At 38.0% G+C, this 18,015-nt stretch overlaps 1 protein-coding gene across 1 annotated transcript in view; it reads right to left on the reverse strand.

Annotated features, from left to right (window-relative positions):
* RNF11 (ring finger protein 11) overlaps positions 1-17,536 on the reverse strand; it is a 47,576-nt gene extending 30,040 nt beyond the window's left edge. The window contains exon 1 of the mRNA XM_047727006.1: positions 17,412-17,536. Coding sequence (XP_047582962.1) covers positions 17,412-17,534 — 123 coding nt within the window. The 5' untranslated portion in view covers positions 17,535-17,536. The remainder of the gene's footprint in view (positions 1-17,411) is intronic.
* Positions 17,537-18,015: the final 479 nt, after the last annotated feature.

Consider the following 18,015-nt stretch of genomic DNA (forward strand, 5'->3'; position numbering starts at 1 on the left):
GGGCTTAAGATGGTTGCCATAGAAAGAGAAAAAACATTTGAAGTAATATGAGGGAAAATTCAAATAATGAAGTAAGGGAAGTCTTGATTTGAGAACTGAACACTCAGGAAGCCCTCTGAAACAACTAACCAAGTTCCCTCTCCTACTTCAATCCTCCTCTAGCATCATACCTATGACTTTGTACCATTTCATGTTTTATCTTATACTTGGTATCCACCAGTATCAGTGACATCACAGATACCCTGAAGTTGCTGAAAAAATTATAACCACTTTGAAGGTGTCTTCAGTCACTTTGCAAACAAATAATAACTTAGGCTTAATCAATGTTTCTATTCTAGATTAAAATTACAAGTCTAACTGAAAAACAGTAGAAAACTGAAATGCTTTGCAAATTAGGCAGTAACGGCTTTTAGTTTTAAGAACCCAAAACAGTTCTTACCCTCTAGATGGGCTAGATCGATTTAACAGTGAATGGAGAGTTCCCATTTGAACAGTAGTCCTAATTCTCTATTAAAGCTAACTTCTGAAAGTGACTTTCAATTGACAAAACATGTACTTTTCAGGAATTTTCCTGGCTGTTGTCTCCAACTCTAGTCCAGTGACTCCTCACCTCCATGACTGGATCACATTTCCCTAAATGAATTCCTGCTCATTTGACCAAATATAAATCTCCACACATCAGCTCTTTAACCCTAAATATTCCATTTCTATTTGCTGGTCCCAAAATAGACCACCTCATTCTGCACTCAAATCACTGAGGTCCTGTAGATATCCCAGAGTCAAACTTACACCCCTGCCCACGTGTGTACCTACCTTCAGTTAGTGTTCCATCTTGTTAAAATAGAAGTACTATCAAAGTACAGTAACAACCTAAATGTCCAAATAGGGAACTGGTTAAATACATTACATACAATTAATTCAGCCCAAAAGAAGAATAAAGCTTTTCATACACTGACAAGGATGGAAAAAAGCAAGGGGCAGAATTGTGTATATTGTAGGCTTTCTGTGTAAAACGAGGTCAGGAAGGAGCCGTTCCTGTATTTGCTTGCATGTGTATAAAATCTCTTGGATCCACAAAAAACATTAGCCGCCTACAGGATATGGAACTGAGCGGCTACAAAACAGAAATAAGATGTTTCATCTATACTCTAATAGAATTTGACTAAATGAATGGATCATTTAATTATTAAAATATAATTTTAATTATAATTATAAATTTAAATCATAAAAACATAATTGTTTTCTTTTGTGTAGGCCAATTCTTCTATCTTTATGTGGATTCTATGTGCTTCCACCTTCTCTGAAAACTTACACTGTAGGTTTTTGCTGCTTTCCCTATTCAACCTTTTTTCACTAGATCCTTCCCATCAGGTTATAAATATTATCAATTCCTTCTCATTAAAACAAACTTATCTCCTTCAATTCCACATTCCATTACTGCCCTATTCCTATAGCCCTTCACAACCAGTCTTCTCCCAATACATCCTGTTCTTGCTCTTCCTATATCCCAATATCCTGGCTACATTCTTTCCATATAATCCATTACTAAATTGCTTTTTCTTAACTATCAAAACTATTCATTCATAACTCTTCATCTCTATTGCCAACACCCTACCCAATAATTATCAGCTAATACAGGGGCTTCCTAACTAGTCTTCCTTGTCTACTATCCTCTTCCTATTTGTTTTCAGAGATCTTTCAAATACAAATCTAATTTACATAATCATCTGACCCATAACCCCATTTAAAATCCTTTAGTGGCTAGCTTTCCACTGCTTTATGATAAAGTCCAAAATCCTTAACAATGATAATAAACGTAAAGGATTAAGCACCGAGGAGCTTAATGACTACATCCAGGGTGCAAACGTGTACCCACTTCTCTAAAATACTGCTTTACAAACAGACCATGTTTGAATTCCTAAGAGATCTTGTTTGAGATGCTAGACATACAAAATATTTTAATGTATTTCACAATCTTATCTTTTTGGCTTTACATCTTGGAATGTTTTCTAAACAGTCATAATCTACTGTGAGTTATAAAATCATTTTTAGAGATCAAAGGACTTTTTAGAAGATGAAATAAAGTATACAGAATATATCAAAGGGTCAACACTGTTTTATGAACTTTGTTTCTGTTTTTATAAACAGAAGCATGATATAAAATGTACTTTTTATTGAGGTGCCAAGAAATGTTTAAAGCCCATAATCTTGGCAATTGTTTTGAAATTATGATGCTGCCATTTTCCTTGTGATATTAAAAATTTTCATTCATGACTTAAAAAATTATACTTCAAGTTAATTTTCAATAGATTTCAGAATTTCAGCTATTTTAAAATGGACTCATTTCATAAATGAGGACTGACAATTTATCCAACAGTGTTGCAACAACAAAATTTAACCGAATTCCTGTACCACACACATATCAGAACTCTGTGGCTCAAATCCCAAAGGCTTTGTGGTTTCTGGCAGCAGTGATACAAGCTCATGACCTGCAACTAGAGACTGCCTCTCAGGGATTCTTAACTGTCTTTGTGGCACAGAAAACTTTGACAGTCTGGTGAAAGTTATGGACCACTTCTCAGATAGTGTTTTTGAATAAATAAATAAGATTACCAAGGAAATCAGTTATCTCAAAATGCAGTTCTATCCAGGACCTTATAGAGCTCTGTGGAACCTAAGGGTAAGTATTCATCAGTTTAAAGATTACAATGAGCTTAAGAATTTAGAGCTTATAAAAAGGCATAGCTAATTAAAGCATGTTTTTAAGGAATAAATAAAAAGCACTTTAAGAAATACAATCTAGGGAGAGAAAATTCTAGATAATGAAAGACAGGTGGAAAGAAGAGAGAGGGAAGGGCATATGTGAAAAATGAAACACTGATAAGTACCTCAATATTTAAGGTTTCTTCTTGCTTCAGTTTTTCTACTCTCATATGCATGTGAAATTCATGCTAACACTGATTTATTTAAGCAAATTTGAGCCAAGGAAATCTTAAAAATAAATTTTAAAAAAGGTACCACGTATCCAAATCCCAAATACTTGATTCACAAATAAAAATGCTGTTTTAGTCATAGGTACTGCATTTGGGATCTTTCTATTGGCAGCTGCTAGGAAATATTATGATAAGCTTGATTATCCGGTTTTTCAATAAGCAGAATGAGAGGCACAGCAAGGGCAGATGCATTAACAGCAGATGAAGAACAATCTGACAGTGGGAAAAGAAAATGAGGGGAAAAAATGATAATAAGCAGGTGCAAGAATTAAAATTAGAATAGGCTTCACCCAGCAACAAATGTTCTACATAATTCGACTCTGGAGACACTCCTCTATTATTTCCGGAGTATAATACACCAATCTTTCTAATTATTTTGAATCAATAAAATGAGATGAAAGTCTGCTCAGAAGTCAGTTTTTCAGTGATTTATGGGGAAGGAGTGACAATGAAAAGGGAGAGTTGTGAAGTTTGAAAAAGGACCCAGTTGAGAATTAGTCTCATTAAGACACTGTTACTACCTTTGGTAAGTATACTAGAACAAAAAAATGCTGATGAAAATGCTAAAACTGTATAATGTATTTATTTTAGAAGGTTTTCTACCCCCAACTTATCCAAAATAAATCCCTGTTTAAACTAGTAAATATCACAAATCTAACTGCAATTATACTTCCTACAATTGGATCCATTACATTCCCCTGTGTGATTTTACTACCCCATCTCCTATTTTACTTTTGAGAGATCTGTTTTGCGAACCTACCTGCTCTTCCATTACGCTGAATAGACTATTTCGTTCCTACAGCTTCAGAGGCCACTTTGCTCCAAATCTACTTCTATTACTTCCATATTTAAAAAATACCACAATAGGGGCACCTGGATGGCTCAGGTCATGATCTCAGGATCTCAGGATCCTGGGATCGAGCCTGGCATCAGGCTCCCTGCTTAGCAGGAAGCCTGCTTCTCTCTCTCTCACTTCCCGTTGTGTTTCCTCTCTTGCTGTCTCTCTGTCAAATAACAAATAAAATCTTTTAAAAAAAGATTTATTAAAAAATACAACAAAAACCAGGATATAAATGACTAGTGGAGGTAACACTAAATGAAATACATCCACACTATACTGCAATTAGCCTTAATTAATAGACAGGAACTAGTACCTTAATGCCAATTGATGATGAATATGCCATTTCTTACATTGATTTGGTTGAGAAAGGTTAGACAGGAAGGGGAATCACCGATTGATAGAAAAGACATGTAAACACCAAAACACACTTAGCTACCTTCAATACTGCACTGAGTTGGCAGGGATGCTTATCCTCAAATGATAAAATAGATGTTAAGCACAGAGGTATTTTTGTCAATTTAGCAGAACACTGTTGTGTTAAATGAAACCTACCTTTATAGTATTTACAAAATATCTTTAGAAAACTCACTTCATTATAAAGGAGTCTCATTACCTCAACTATCACTGTTAAAGCCACTTCATTCCAATATCCCATTCTCCAGACAGGTTAACTTTACTAGAAATGGACTCCCATGTTATGATTGCCTGTGAGCCAAATCTGGTGTTATTACATTTTCATTCTTCCCCTGTTCCTTTGCCATGCTGTACAAATACCTCTACTGTCTAAAGCTCAAATCTCACAGGTGCCTGGCTCTGTTGCTAGGGCTGTTTCTTATCTAGAAGATGGAATAATATTCACTTTCATAGATTATGAAAATTAAGAAAGTCTAGGTTCTGGTCTGGCATATAAGAAGCTTACAAACTGCCAATGCCACATCACTCCAACAACAACAACAAAAAAAAAAAATCAGACAAGTGGATACAGAAAATCAAAACTTACCAGAGCAGAAACCCATGAGCAGAAACAGTGCTGGGGTGAAAACCTGCACTGTAACTGACAGACAGCTGGAGGCTCAATGTGGACAAGACTGAGTTAAGACTGAGTGCCACTACCTCTATCTTCAAGAGCTCTACCACCACGTCTATCTTCACCTCTATCTAGTACCACTTCTATCTTCAAGAGCTCTACCAGGTCCTCACAGTACATATCAGGAGAAAAATCAGCCCATGCTTCTAACGGGGAGGGAAAAGGAGGCCTGCACTCAGGAGAAACTTTTGCCAGAGTCAACCTGCAGAGGTTTTACCAGAGCCTAACCTATCTGAACAAATGGAAATACTCAAATCCAAATGCTTTAGCCTATTACATGGAGGAAGGGAAATATGCAACCTCATCTCCTTCTTGCCATCCTGACCCACCTAAAGTGGAGGAGGATGACACCAAGAGGCACTGTGAACTGCAAATTAAAACAAAACATACCCCTCTACACCTATTAGAATGGGAAAATCCAAAACACTGACAATATCAAATGTGGAGCAACAAGAAATCTTACTCACCACTGGTGGGAATATAATGTGGCACAGGCACTCTAAGACAATTTGGCAGTTTCCTCCAAAACTAAACAAACTCTTACCACATCTGATCTAGCAACTGTGTTCCATGGTATTTACCTCAAGGAGGTGAAAACTTCTGTCCACCCAAAAACCTACAAGTGGATATTCAGGGCAGCTTTATTCATAAGTACCCAAATTTGAAAGCAACCAAGATGTCCTTTAGTGGGTGAAAGGATAAACTGTGGTATATCAAGACCACAGAATACTATTCAGTGCCAAAAAGAAATGAGCTATCACACCATGGGTAGACAGAGAGGAACCTTAATTGCATATTACTAAATGAAAGGTGACAATCTATAAAGGCCCTATGCTGTAGGATTCCAATTACATGACATTCTGGAAAAGTCAAATCTATGATGACAATAAAACGATCAGTAGTTTCCAGGGGTTAGGAGGAGGGAGGAATGAACAGGTAAAGCACAGAGGATTTTTAGGCCAGGGAAACTATTCTGAATGATGCTATAATGGTGGATCTATCTCATTATACCTTTATTCAAACTTGGAGTGTACACAAAGAGCAAACCCTAATACAAACTATGGACTTTGGAAGATAATGATGTTTCAATGTAAGTTCATTTAAAAACAAACAAACAAACAAAAGGTTCAAGTGGTCACATCAAAATCCCAGCTAGCTTATTTACAGAAAATGACAGCTGATTCTAAAATTCATATGGAATTAAAAGGGACCAAGAATAGTCAAAACAATGTTGAGTAAGAACAAAGTTGGAAAATTCACACTTCTGATTTCAAAACTTATTACAGAATTAGTGTAGTACTAGCATTAAGGATAGACATAAAAATCAATGGAACATAACTGAAGAGTCCAGAAATAAACCCTTGCATTAATGGATGATTGATTTCAGGCAGGAATGCCAAGACAATGGGGAAAGAATGTTCTTTTCAACAAATGGTGCTATAACAATAGGATAGTCACTTGCAAAAGAATAAATTTGGGCCTTACATAAAAATTAACTCAAAATGGGGGCGCCTGGGTGGCTCAGTGGGTTAAGCCTCTGTCTTCAGCTCAGGTCATGATTCCAGGGTCCTGGGATCAAGCCCCACATTGCATCGGGCTCTCTGCTCAGCAGGGAGCCTGCTTTCCCCTCTCTCTCTGCCTACTTGTGATCTGTCAGATAAATAAATAAAATCTTAAAAAAAAAATTAACTCAAAATGGATCTGTATCGGGGCGCCTGGGTGGCTCAGTGGGTTAAGCCGCTGCCTTCGGCTCAGGTCATGATCCCAGGTCCTGGGTTCGAGCCCCACATCGGGCTTTCTGCTCAGCAGGGAGCCTGCTTCCTCCTCTCTCTCTGCCTGCCTCTCTGCCTACTTGTGATTTCTCTCTGTCAAATAAATAAATAAAATCTTTAAAAAGAAAAAAAAATGGATCTGTACCTAAAATGTGAGAACCAGAAATAAAACACAAGAGTAAATCTTTGTGACTGTGGATCAGGCAAAACTTTTTTTTAGACACAACATCAAAAACTCAAAACAACAGAAGAATAAATTGGACTTCATAAGATAACTTCTGTGCTTCAAATAATACCACCAAAAAAGTAAACAAACAAACAAACAAAAAACACAAAAGGGGAGAAAACTTTTGCAAGTCATACCTTACATGGGACTAGAATATATAAAGAACTCTTGCAATTCAATAATAAAAACAGCTCAATTAAAAATAGGTAAAGGATTTGAATAGATACCTCTCCAGAGAAGATACACAAATGGCCAACAAGCACATGAAAAGATGCTCAACATTATTAGTCTTTAGGGAAATGCAATCAAAACAACAATGAGATACCACTTTGTAGCCACTAAGATGGCTATAATAAAAAAGATAATAAGATTTGGCAAAAAAAAAAAAAAAAAAAAGATTTGGCAACCAATGTACAGAAATTGCAACTCCTATGCACTGGGGGTGGGAGTGTAAAATGGTGAAAGTGATTTGGGAATGGTTTGGTAGTTCTTCAAAAGGTTAAACATGGAATTACATGACATGGCAATCCCACTAGTAGATGTACACCAAAGAGAAATGAAAACACATCCACATAAAAACTTGTATGCAAATGTTCTTAGCAGCATTCTAACAGCCAAAAAGCAGAAACCCAAATGTTCATTAACTGAACAATGGCTAAACAAAATGTGGTAGACTAGACAATGGACTATTTCACAATAAAAAGGAATGAAGTCCTAATACATGCTACAACACAGATGAATTCTGAAAACATTGTGCTAAGTGAAAGAGGCCAGTCACAAAAGACCATACACTAGTATGCACATTGGTATGCATTCCCATGAGGGAAATACAAGTTAAAACCACAATGAGGGCACCTGGGTGGCTCAGTTGGTAAAGTGTCTGCCTTAGGCTCAGGCTGCAATCCCAGGGTCCTGAGACTGGGTTCCCCATTAGGTTCCCTGCTCAGCAGGGAGCCTGCCTCTCCCTCTCTCTTTACCCTTCCTCCCTACTCGTGCTCTCTCTCAAATAAATAAAATCTTAAAAAAAAAAACAAGCCACAATGAAAGACTTCTAAACATTTATCAAAATGTCTAACATAAAAGAGACTGTAATGCAAAGTGTTAGTATAGATGTAGAAATACTAGGTGTTAGTATGGATGCAGAGCAAATAGAACTACATAGCTGATAGGAGTATAAGCTGCTGGAATCACTTTGGAAAACTGTCAATTTATTTTGAAATACATCAACAAATAAGATGGACTGATAAGGTGTTAAACCAAATACAGCAAAATGTATAGAATCTAAGTCACAGAAATATGGATGTTCAAAAAATTCTGTCAATTTCTCTTTATTTTTGACAATTTCTGTAATTAAATATTGTGGGAAAAACCATGTACCCAAAATAAGTAGTGTGTATGATATGTACATAAAAAGAATGGTAAAGCAGATTTATACAACCAAAAGCTAAAAGAAGCCAGTATACATCAATAGTAGACTGCATTAGAAAAATTAGAAAAAAAAATGTTAAATGTGTATCTATACAATTGAATACTGTACAGCAATGAAAAACAAACTACTGCTACATAAATATAAATGAATTTCACAAAATGTTGAACTATTTAAGTTCAAAACAAGGCAAAACAAGTATGGTGATAAGGTCAGAACAGTGGTTATCTTTGGGGACAGGGTACTGACTACTGAAGGACATATGAGGAAGACTTTGGGGGTTGGAAATAGGCTATATTTTGATGGTAATTATTATATAGAAAAGTTCACTGGGCTACATAGTTAAGCTACTTCTAGTTATAGTGTTAAAGATATACCCTTCATTGTACATAATCAGTAAGGTTTATTTAAACACACATATATTACTACATTTCAATGTACAAGATTATAAAACTCAAAATTCATGTTCACTTACTGATTACTATTTTGGATCTAAGCTCCCCCCTCACAGTTTAATCAGGGCAAGCTCTTTTGCTTTTATTCCTTTCTTACACTGATGTTCATGTACGACTTCACTTAGTCTTCAGAAGCTAAAAAGTAAATCTCTGATTCACTGCCCTGTCACAAATTGATCCCAACTTCAAAAGTCTACAGCAATTTGATACTTAATTATATACCGTTTCATACCAAACTAATAAACAGTTCATGCATATACATTAATCTCATCCCCTTAACTAAAATGGTAGCTCCTTAGGGGTAAAGGGCTTGTTTTCCTTTCCCCTGGGTGCCTAATATGAACTTGCTGATTGATAGAAGAAAATGGTTATGGAGGATCCTGGTTTCTATCCTAAAGCCTTACTTACTCAGTTTATGATAAACTGCTTTTCCCCCCACAAATAATAATTAAAGTCATAAAAAATTACATGTCATTTTAACTTACTGTGTCAGTTAAAAAAAAAAAAAGAGTGAAACTTTTATAAGATTTTATTTATTTATTTGACAGAGAGATCACAAGCAGGCAGAGAGGCAGGCAGAGAGAGAGGAGGAAGCAGGCTCCCCGTTAAGCCGCTGCCTTCGGCTCAGGTCATGATCTAGGACTCCGAGATCATGACCTGAGCCAAAGGCAGCGGCTTAACCCACTGAGCCACCCAGGCGCCCCAAAAAGTTTCACTCTTCTTAAAGCCATTCAGTTTCATAAGAATTCAGAAAAATTTCAACAAATTAAGTAACAAATATATCTGGAGAATTGCTTTCTTCATTCCCACACTTTCATATACCTTAGCTAATTTACTGTATGCTCTCTGGATTAAGTTACAAGATAATTAATTACTCAACTGGCCTCTGGGAGCACACTCCAGGTTGGCTATATAATTATAGGATAGGTAATATGTGCATTCATATCCAACTGAACTCAAAAGTATTCTTAGGCACCTGGGTGGCTCAGTGGGTTAAGCCTCTGCCTTCGGCTCAGGTCATGTTCTCAGGGTCCTAGGATCAAGGCCTGCATCAGGCTCTCTGCTCAGCAGGGAGCCTGCTTCTCCCTCTCTCTCTGCCTAGCTCTCTGCCTACTTGTGATCTCTGTCAAATAAATAAAATCTTTAAAAAAGGTGGCGGGGGGGCTGGGTGGCTCAGTGGGTTAAAGCCTCTGCCTTTGGCTCAGGTCATGATCCCAGGGTCCTGATACCGAGCCCTGGAGCCCTGCATCCGGCTCTCTGCTCAGCAGGGAGCCTGCTTCCTCCTCTCTCTGCTGGCTTCTCTGCCTACTTGTGATCTCTGTCTGTCAAATAAATAAATAAAATCTTAAAAAAAAAAAAGTATTCTTGATCCATTAAAATAAGGAACTCTTAAGACTTCAAAAGCAACATACCATAAAGCCAAATTGAATATCAAAATCAAAAGGCCAGGCAGATTATCCAAGAGTCGAATATATTTAATTCTCCCTTATCACTTTACTTTTCAATTACATGCAGCAATCTCTTTTGCCATCAAAAACATAGACTCTGGCTGTCTATTAGCCAGTTTTTCCTTATATCTTTCATTCACATTTCAACTTTAAGTCCTTAGTATCTCCACCACTTCATTTATATCACAATTGCAAAAATCCTGAATTCTGAGCATACTATTATCATAAATATTTATTACTGGTAAGGAATTAACTTCTATAAATTACTTGTTACAGCCTATTTTTTAATAATCTATTTGAATACAGGACAGAAATACATCATCCTCTTTGCTTGAAGGAAGGTTATACATAGAAGACAATTATATTCAAAAATGGCTCCTGGCAAGATGACAAATATAACTTGTAACGTTTATTTACAATTATCTTTCATTCCCCTCCTCATTTACAGAATTTAACTTGGCTAAGACACAGTAAAGACAGAAGACAAGGGGCGCCTGGGTGGCTCAGTGGGTTAAAGCCTCTGCCTTCGGCTCAGGTCATGATCTCAGGGTCCTGGGATCGAGCCCCACATCGGGCTCTCTGCTCAGTGGGGAGCATGCTTCCTCCTCTCTCTCTCTCTCTGCCTTCCTCTCTGCCTATTTGTGATCTCTCTCTCTCTGTCAAATAAATAAATAAAATCTTAAAAAAAAAAAAAGAAAAAAAAGAAAAAAGACAGAAGACAAAAGAGAAAAAGTGGCACAAGTTGAAGAAAAATGTCAGAGAGAACCTATACTAGTCATTTTGTGACAGTTTTTCTATTTAGAAGCCAAATAAGATCTTAAAAAAAAAAAAAAAAGAATTTCATTCTACCCAAAGTATTATATTAAGATTTTAATAGATCAAAATTTTACAATAAAATATGGAGATTTCTAGAAAGTATTAGCTAAAAAATATTTTAAGGAAGTCAATTTCTCAGATCTTATGCACCAAGTAACTCATTACCCCTATCTTCTTAAGTTACCCTATAATTAGCTCTAGAATTAAACACTGACACACAAACTGTCCTACTCTTAATGGTACATACATTCTTAATGGCAAAGAATCAGCCTTAATTAAAGGACATCCAGAGTGGGTTTCAGGTATAAATTAAACCCCTGCAACAATGGTGACAAATAAGAAAAAACAAAAACAAGGCAAGCTGAACTATAGAACACAAACCAAACTCAAATGAAAAAACTAATGTACTTTATAAATAAGAAGTAATAGAACAAAAAAGAACCAAAAACCCCACGATTCTGGGACAATTTATATAGATGCAAGAAGAACCACAGAATTTCACACTCTTACAGAAAAATGCAATTAACTGATTTTCACATTTATTCTATTTGAGTGCCTGCTATGTGAAAAGCATAATTCTAGCAATGCAAAGCTGAATCATCAGAGTTGGAGCCTAGCAGAGGAGATATGACATTGTTATAAATAAAATCAAACAGGAAGGGTAAAGTGTCCTAAGAATGGTAAACAAAGTGCTAAAGGAGTTCAGATTACTATGTTATTCAAATTGGGGGAAATCAGAAATGGAGTCATGGCATAGAAGCTGGACCTTGAAACTCTGAACCTATACTGGGAACAATTATGGTAAAAGAATTCTGGGCAATGTGAACGAAGAACAAAGGCGGAGGCTGGAGCAGAAGGCACATATAGAATATATTTGACTAGCGTATAAGTTGTATACAAGACTACAAAAAAGCTGTAAAAGTATGTAAGTAGCCAGATCATGATTCTGATTGCTAATATAGAGACCTTTAGTAATAAGTCATGAAGAATCATTAAGGATTAAGAGGAAAGGGATCTGATCTGGAGAGATTTATCAAGCACTGAGGAATGAAATGAATGGGGAAGAGAGGAGACATCAATTAGGTTACCATGAGAAGTAATAAGGACCTCAATCATGGTGCTAACTCTAAGAGAGAGAAGGCACAGTTCTAAGTTAGGCACTAGGATCTACAATGTGTAGAATACCATTACATTCAACTGAGAGATTTTTAAAATATCTTTTTAAGACATTATTCTCATTTTTTAAAAAGACTCATTTATTTATGAGAAAGTGCACACCCAAGAGTAGGGGCAGGAGCAAAGGGAGGGAATCTCAAGCAGACTCCCTACCAAGTACATAGCCTGTAGTGGGGCTCACTCTCACAATTCTGAGATCATGACCTGAGCAGAAATCAAGAGCTGGAAGCTAAGGTGACTGAGCCACCCAAGGGCCCCCACATCATTCTCATTTTTAAAGAAACCGTAATCTGGAAAAATAATCACTGTTAAAGCACTAAGAGCTAATTAATCATGCAATATGATTTCCAGATAATACTGCAAACAGAAATATAACAAAAATGGCCAGGGAGGCTTTATTAAAGAGGCTGGACCTGATCTGCACCTTTATGAAAAGACAGAACATAAAGAGGGGAGGGATAAAATTTCACACAAAGGGAATTTTAAGTTAAATAATTTAATAAGATGAAGATATGCAAAATAAGGATTGAAGTAATTTCCACCAAAAAGGTAGAGAAAACATAATACATAAAAAATCTTCATATACTTGAATTTTTCATAGTTATTAAAAAAACAAGGTATTATTATTATTACAGCTTTAAATAGTTAAAAATAAGTATTTTATTACATTCTAGACTTAAAGAAAGGTTACTTTTAATGAGTTCTATAGGAAACCTTGAACCTTTATTCAGTCACAATTTGAAATATCCAAAATGTTTTGTTATTCATGAAAGAAATTCCTCAACACACAACATAATCTGATAAACTCTTCGTATTCATGTAACTGACAACCAGGATTTGAACTCATATCCATCTGACTCCAAAACCAGAGCTACACCTGCACTCACTGCTGTATTAACTTATCTTCTTTTGATTTTAAAATCCCAAATGAATTAATCACAAAGTATAGGACAGGAGGAAGAGATCAGTAAATCTCAAACTACACAGTTACTACAAAACTTGAAATTCCAATCTTTGTATTTATATAAAGAGATACAGTACACAGAAATACTATAAAGTGGCTTTTGTTGCTGTTCAATGAATATTAAGCTCTTTTTAACAAAGTGCTATTCTTGAAATAGCCTATGACAAATGGGAGGGGTGGGACTTAAGAGTGTCAGTACCCCACTCAGGTCCTCAACCTGTTCACACATTTCTTTCAGCACTGGGTAACCAACTGGCCTTTCCTCTTATGGACATTCATCCTCCAGCCTTTCATGGTTTATCTTCCCTCTAAGACCACCCTTGATGGGCAGATTTCCTTTGTATTCTTTTCAAACATTCAGGAAGGACAGAGTAGAGGGTGTGCCCAATTTCTTTGTTTTTACCTTATAATTCAAAAAAAAGCACTAACTTCTTTCCTCCCATTTCTTTAAGGACAAAGATTCAAATACTTTCTCATAAAATAAACATTTTGTTATAGACTATATATACAGAGTTTAAAACCTAAATTATTTTATAATTACTTTAAACCAATTCCTATATTAATATTACTGAAATTTGATTTCTAGGATTGATTCCTTAAAAATGATCCATACTAAAGGAAAGAAGGCACTAGTAATATGCATAGTTCTTAAAAACATTAAATTGCATTGGAATATATTAATTCATTTAAAAGAAATCCATTCATTCAACCAATAACTGAGTGTCTAATGTGTGCAAGTTACTGTTCAACAATTAAAAAAAACTCCTTTCCTCAAGGAGCTGAGCCCTGGTGGGAGAAGACAGATAATAAGCAATAAACATAATAAGTAAAAAGACTGTTAGAAACTGATAAATGCCATGGGGGAAAAAAATAGAACAGGGTAAGGAAGAATTCCAGGGTGTTAGGGCAGGTTGTAATTTTAAATAGGGTGTTCACAAAGGGTTTATGAAGGTGTCATTTGAGTAGACTTGAAGGAAATAAGGGAGTCAGCCATGGTAATACCTGGGGAAGACTACTCCAGGCATAAAAACAACCAGGGCAAAGGTCCTGGAGTATCCTAGGAACAAGTAGACCAGAGAGGCTAAAAGGGTTGCCAGCAGGGGAAGAGTAGTAAGAGATGGGTCAAGAGAGGTTATGTGTAGGGGTATATAGATTACGTAGGGTTTATGGGACACTAAGGAATCTGGCTTTTACTATGAGTGAAATAAGGATCCACATGAAATGAGGATCCAAAGAAGGCTGAGCTAAATGACATGATCTCTTTTACCAGAATGACCGCTGCGTTAAGAACAGACTATAAGGAAGGCAAGGGTGAACACACTGAGACCAGTTAGGAGGATACTGACGAAACACAGGAAAGAAACAGGTACTTCCTATAAACTTTAACCATAATGGCTCAGCGTTTTACTTTTTTTTTTTTTAAGATTTTATTTATTTATTTGACAGACGGAGATCACAAGTAGGCAGAGAAGCAGGCAGAGAAGAGGAGGATGCAGGCTCCCTGCTGAGCAGAGAGCCCGATGTGGGGCTTGATCACAGGACCCTGAGATCATGACTTGAGCCGAGGGCAGAGGCTTTAACTCACTGAGCCACCCAGGTGCCCCTCAGCATTTTACTTTTTAAGCTTAAGTTAAAACAATCTGTTCAGATTCTGCTAACAGGAAATAACTAGAACTTAGAAGTTTACTATATAGAGCTCTTGGCATATTTGTACATCATGCAACACAAAAACAAAGGCCATCTTTTAACAACCCACTACAGAAAAATACTTAGTGTGTTCCTTTATAATCAGCTATTCCCTTTATGAAATTTTTAAAAATCCTACCGCAGCTGAGACTATTCTTTAAAGAAATAAGCTATTATTCCTGTAGCTCTTTTAATTATATACTTTTTTGAATAAAAAGGTGCTAACTTCTGTCCACTGAAAATATAAATTATTCCCGTGGTGTTTCTCAGATCATTTAAATTAACCATTTTAATAAATCTTATTTCCTTTGGGAGGAGATGAAGCTTTTTCTTTTAATGCTCCCATTTTTTAAAATTTTCTTTCAATTGATACCAAATTTGCTTATCAGTATCTGTGTCATTCACTTCAGGAAAGAGCAACCACAAAAAGTCCCACTGTCACAAATAAACATGTTTCAAAAAAATGTTCCTTCATGATACCAAAAAAATTCTCGTTATCATCTAGTTCTTCTAGAAAAAGCAAATACAATTTCCAAAAATTCTAGTTATCCTTACACTGTATTATCATAAGGGTAACAGAAAAACGGGCAGTTAAACTATTCAATTTGCCTGGAAAGGGATTAGGGAGCATGGAAGGAGGTGTTTGAAATAAAATCATACCTCTAAAAAAATCTGCTCATGAAACTGAAATAAGCATATTGTCCTATAATAACTGAGGGAAATGAAGAGTGAAATATAAACAATTTGCTTGCTTCAAAGATTCAGAAAGATGAAAGACTTCCCCTGTGACAATTTTGGAAGAAACAGGTGTGTAACTTAAAACACATGGTACTGAATTCAAATTCACTAATTCATTCAACATTTTCAGTGCCAATAATTTCACGAAGCATTGAGGACATAGTCCTTGTTCTCAAGGTCTTATAGTCTTCATTTATCCTAAAAGTTACCAAGTATTTACTATGAGCCGGATACTGGGGGGGCATAACAGCATAACAGGTGACACAGGTCCATCCCAGCAAGCAGCTTACATGGAGGAAGAAGGAAATGCCTTAATGATGAACATACATAACACCCAAGTGTTCTAGTGTGGCTTATGGAAGGGGGGGTGGTACACAAACAACTGAATGATGGATTTACAGCAGGAGGGAGAAGAATATAGAGATTTGGGAGAGAGGTGATAGGAAAGCCGAGTCTTTAAAGAGGATTAGATGTTCACCTGGCTGACCTTGGGGGAAGGGATCCTAGCAGAGGGAGCAGCTTGAGCAAAGGCAAAGAGATATGAGAACACTTGTGTATTTGGTAGGCCTGGAATACAGAATATGAAAGATAAATCATGGAGGCTTCTGTAGGCCACAATTAAGACTGAACTTTATTGGTATGTATGAAAGGACCCTGAGGGTTTTATTCAGAAAACCAACATATGTGATCAGGTTTTTCTGGTGCGATGAGACACTGGTTTACAAAGAAATGAGAAAAGAATAACACTAGATAATGATGTCACCACATGAAACAACAAAGGAGACTGCCCAGTTAGAAAATTAACCCCCTTCAGGAAAATAATTAATCCACTTAACTATCCAAGCCCCTCTGGAAAAAGTTTTTAACCAGTATCATTGAAAATTGAAAGGTAAAGGAAAGGTTTTTATATATATTATGGATTATAACATCTTCATATCTGTTTGAGTTCAAGAGGTCTTAGCTTGTTATTAATTGTGCAAAAATGTATGGGACCCATGCTGCAGTACAAAAGCAATGAAATTTGTTTAGGAGCAAGTCTTTGATACAAAGGGAGAACCACGAGTAACAGAAGGCATTTAAGTCAGGTTTAAAGGTTTCCGAAGTTCAAGATACTCAAGTTTTATTGAATCAGCGCGTTTAAAAGGTGTGTCATAGGGGTGGAGCAAAAGGAGGAGGGATTAAAATTAATACATACATATATATATATAAACAACTCTTGATGTCGCTGGGACTAAAATCACCACTTGAATATCTTTTCTCATGTAGGAGAAATGAACACCTACCAGATCCAATTAACATAAACACACAGGGTACAGGAAGAGGGAGGGAGGAGAGGATGATCATACATGACAATATATATGGGGTGGGGGACAACCACCTATCCAGAACCCATAATCCCAGTTGGCGGCGCGATGAGGAAATCATCCCCAAACCTCACAGCTCAGACTACACGATTTAGACATAAAGGCAGAAAAATGTCATTCCCAAATTCCACAAGCGAACCACCAGTCACTGGCCAAGGGGATATGTTCACATACTAGAATCCCAGAACTCAAAGACAGAATACCATCCCCACATCGTTCTGAAGGGAGGTGAAGGTATCTCCCTTGTTCTAGGAATGGGGAGCAATCACCCTCAGTCCCTGCTGTAAGGGGGTCGACGCCCCCCAGGCCAGGCCCCTGCAGAGGCCAGGAGCAGTGACAGCCCGAAGCCCCCTCAACCTCGGCCGGGAGCTGCCACTACTCCTCGCACCCCCTCCTCCCCAACACACACCCTCCCCTACCTGATATGGCGGCGGCGGCTCCTGATCCGGCTCCGTCCCTTCGCCAAAACTAGCCCGGTCGGACTGAGACTCGTGAAGCAGGGAGATGTCATCCGAAGTGGGGGATTTGAGGCAGTTCCCCATCTTCCGGGGCTAGAATGTGTGATCTGCGGGAAAGAAGAAAGCAGTGGCGGGGTCGTTCGCACGCTCCGCGGCTCAGCCTCGGTCAGCCTCGGTCAGCGAGGTGGGGTTCGGACCGCGGCCGGGGCTCAGGCGGCGGCGTTTCCCCCGCCCCCCCGGTGCCGCCGAAGGGCCACTCATGCCAGCCCCCGGACTTGGGGGCTCAAGGCTGGGCCGCGGGCTCTGCTGGGGGTCGCGGCCGTTGCCTCTTGCGAGGCGGCAATGGGGGGGGGGGCGGGGAGACGAAGCACTTCCCCACCCCGCCCCCCCCGCGGGGCGGCGGCGGCCACGGAGCTGCTGGGCCTAATCCAGGTCAGGAGGGGGGGGCGCGGCCGTCGCGGCTGCCTCAGATGCTGCCCTCAGCTGCTGCTGCCCCTGCCGACGCCGGAGCCGCGGCCGCGGGCCTCATCCTACTCCGCCTCAAGCGGCGGCGGCGGCCAGAACG

This window comes from Lutra lutra, chromosome 4 (assembly GCF_902655055.1).
Source record: "Lutra lutra chromosome 4, mLutLut1.2, whole genome shotgun sequence".
NCBI lineage: Eukaryota > Metazoa > Chordata > Mammalia > Carnivora > Mustelidae > Lutra > Lutra lutra.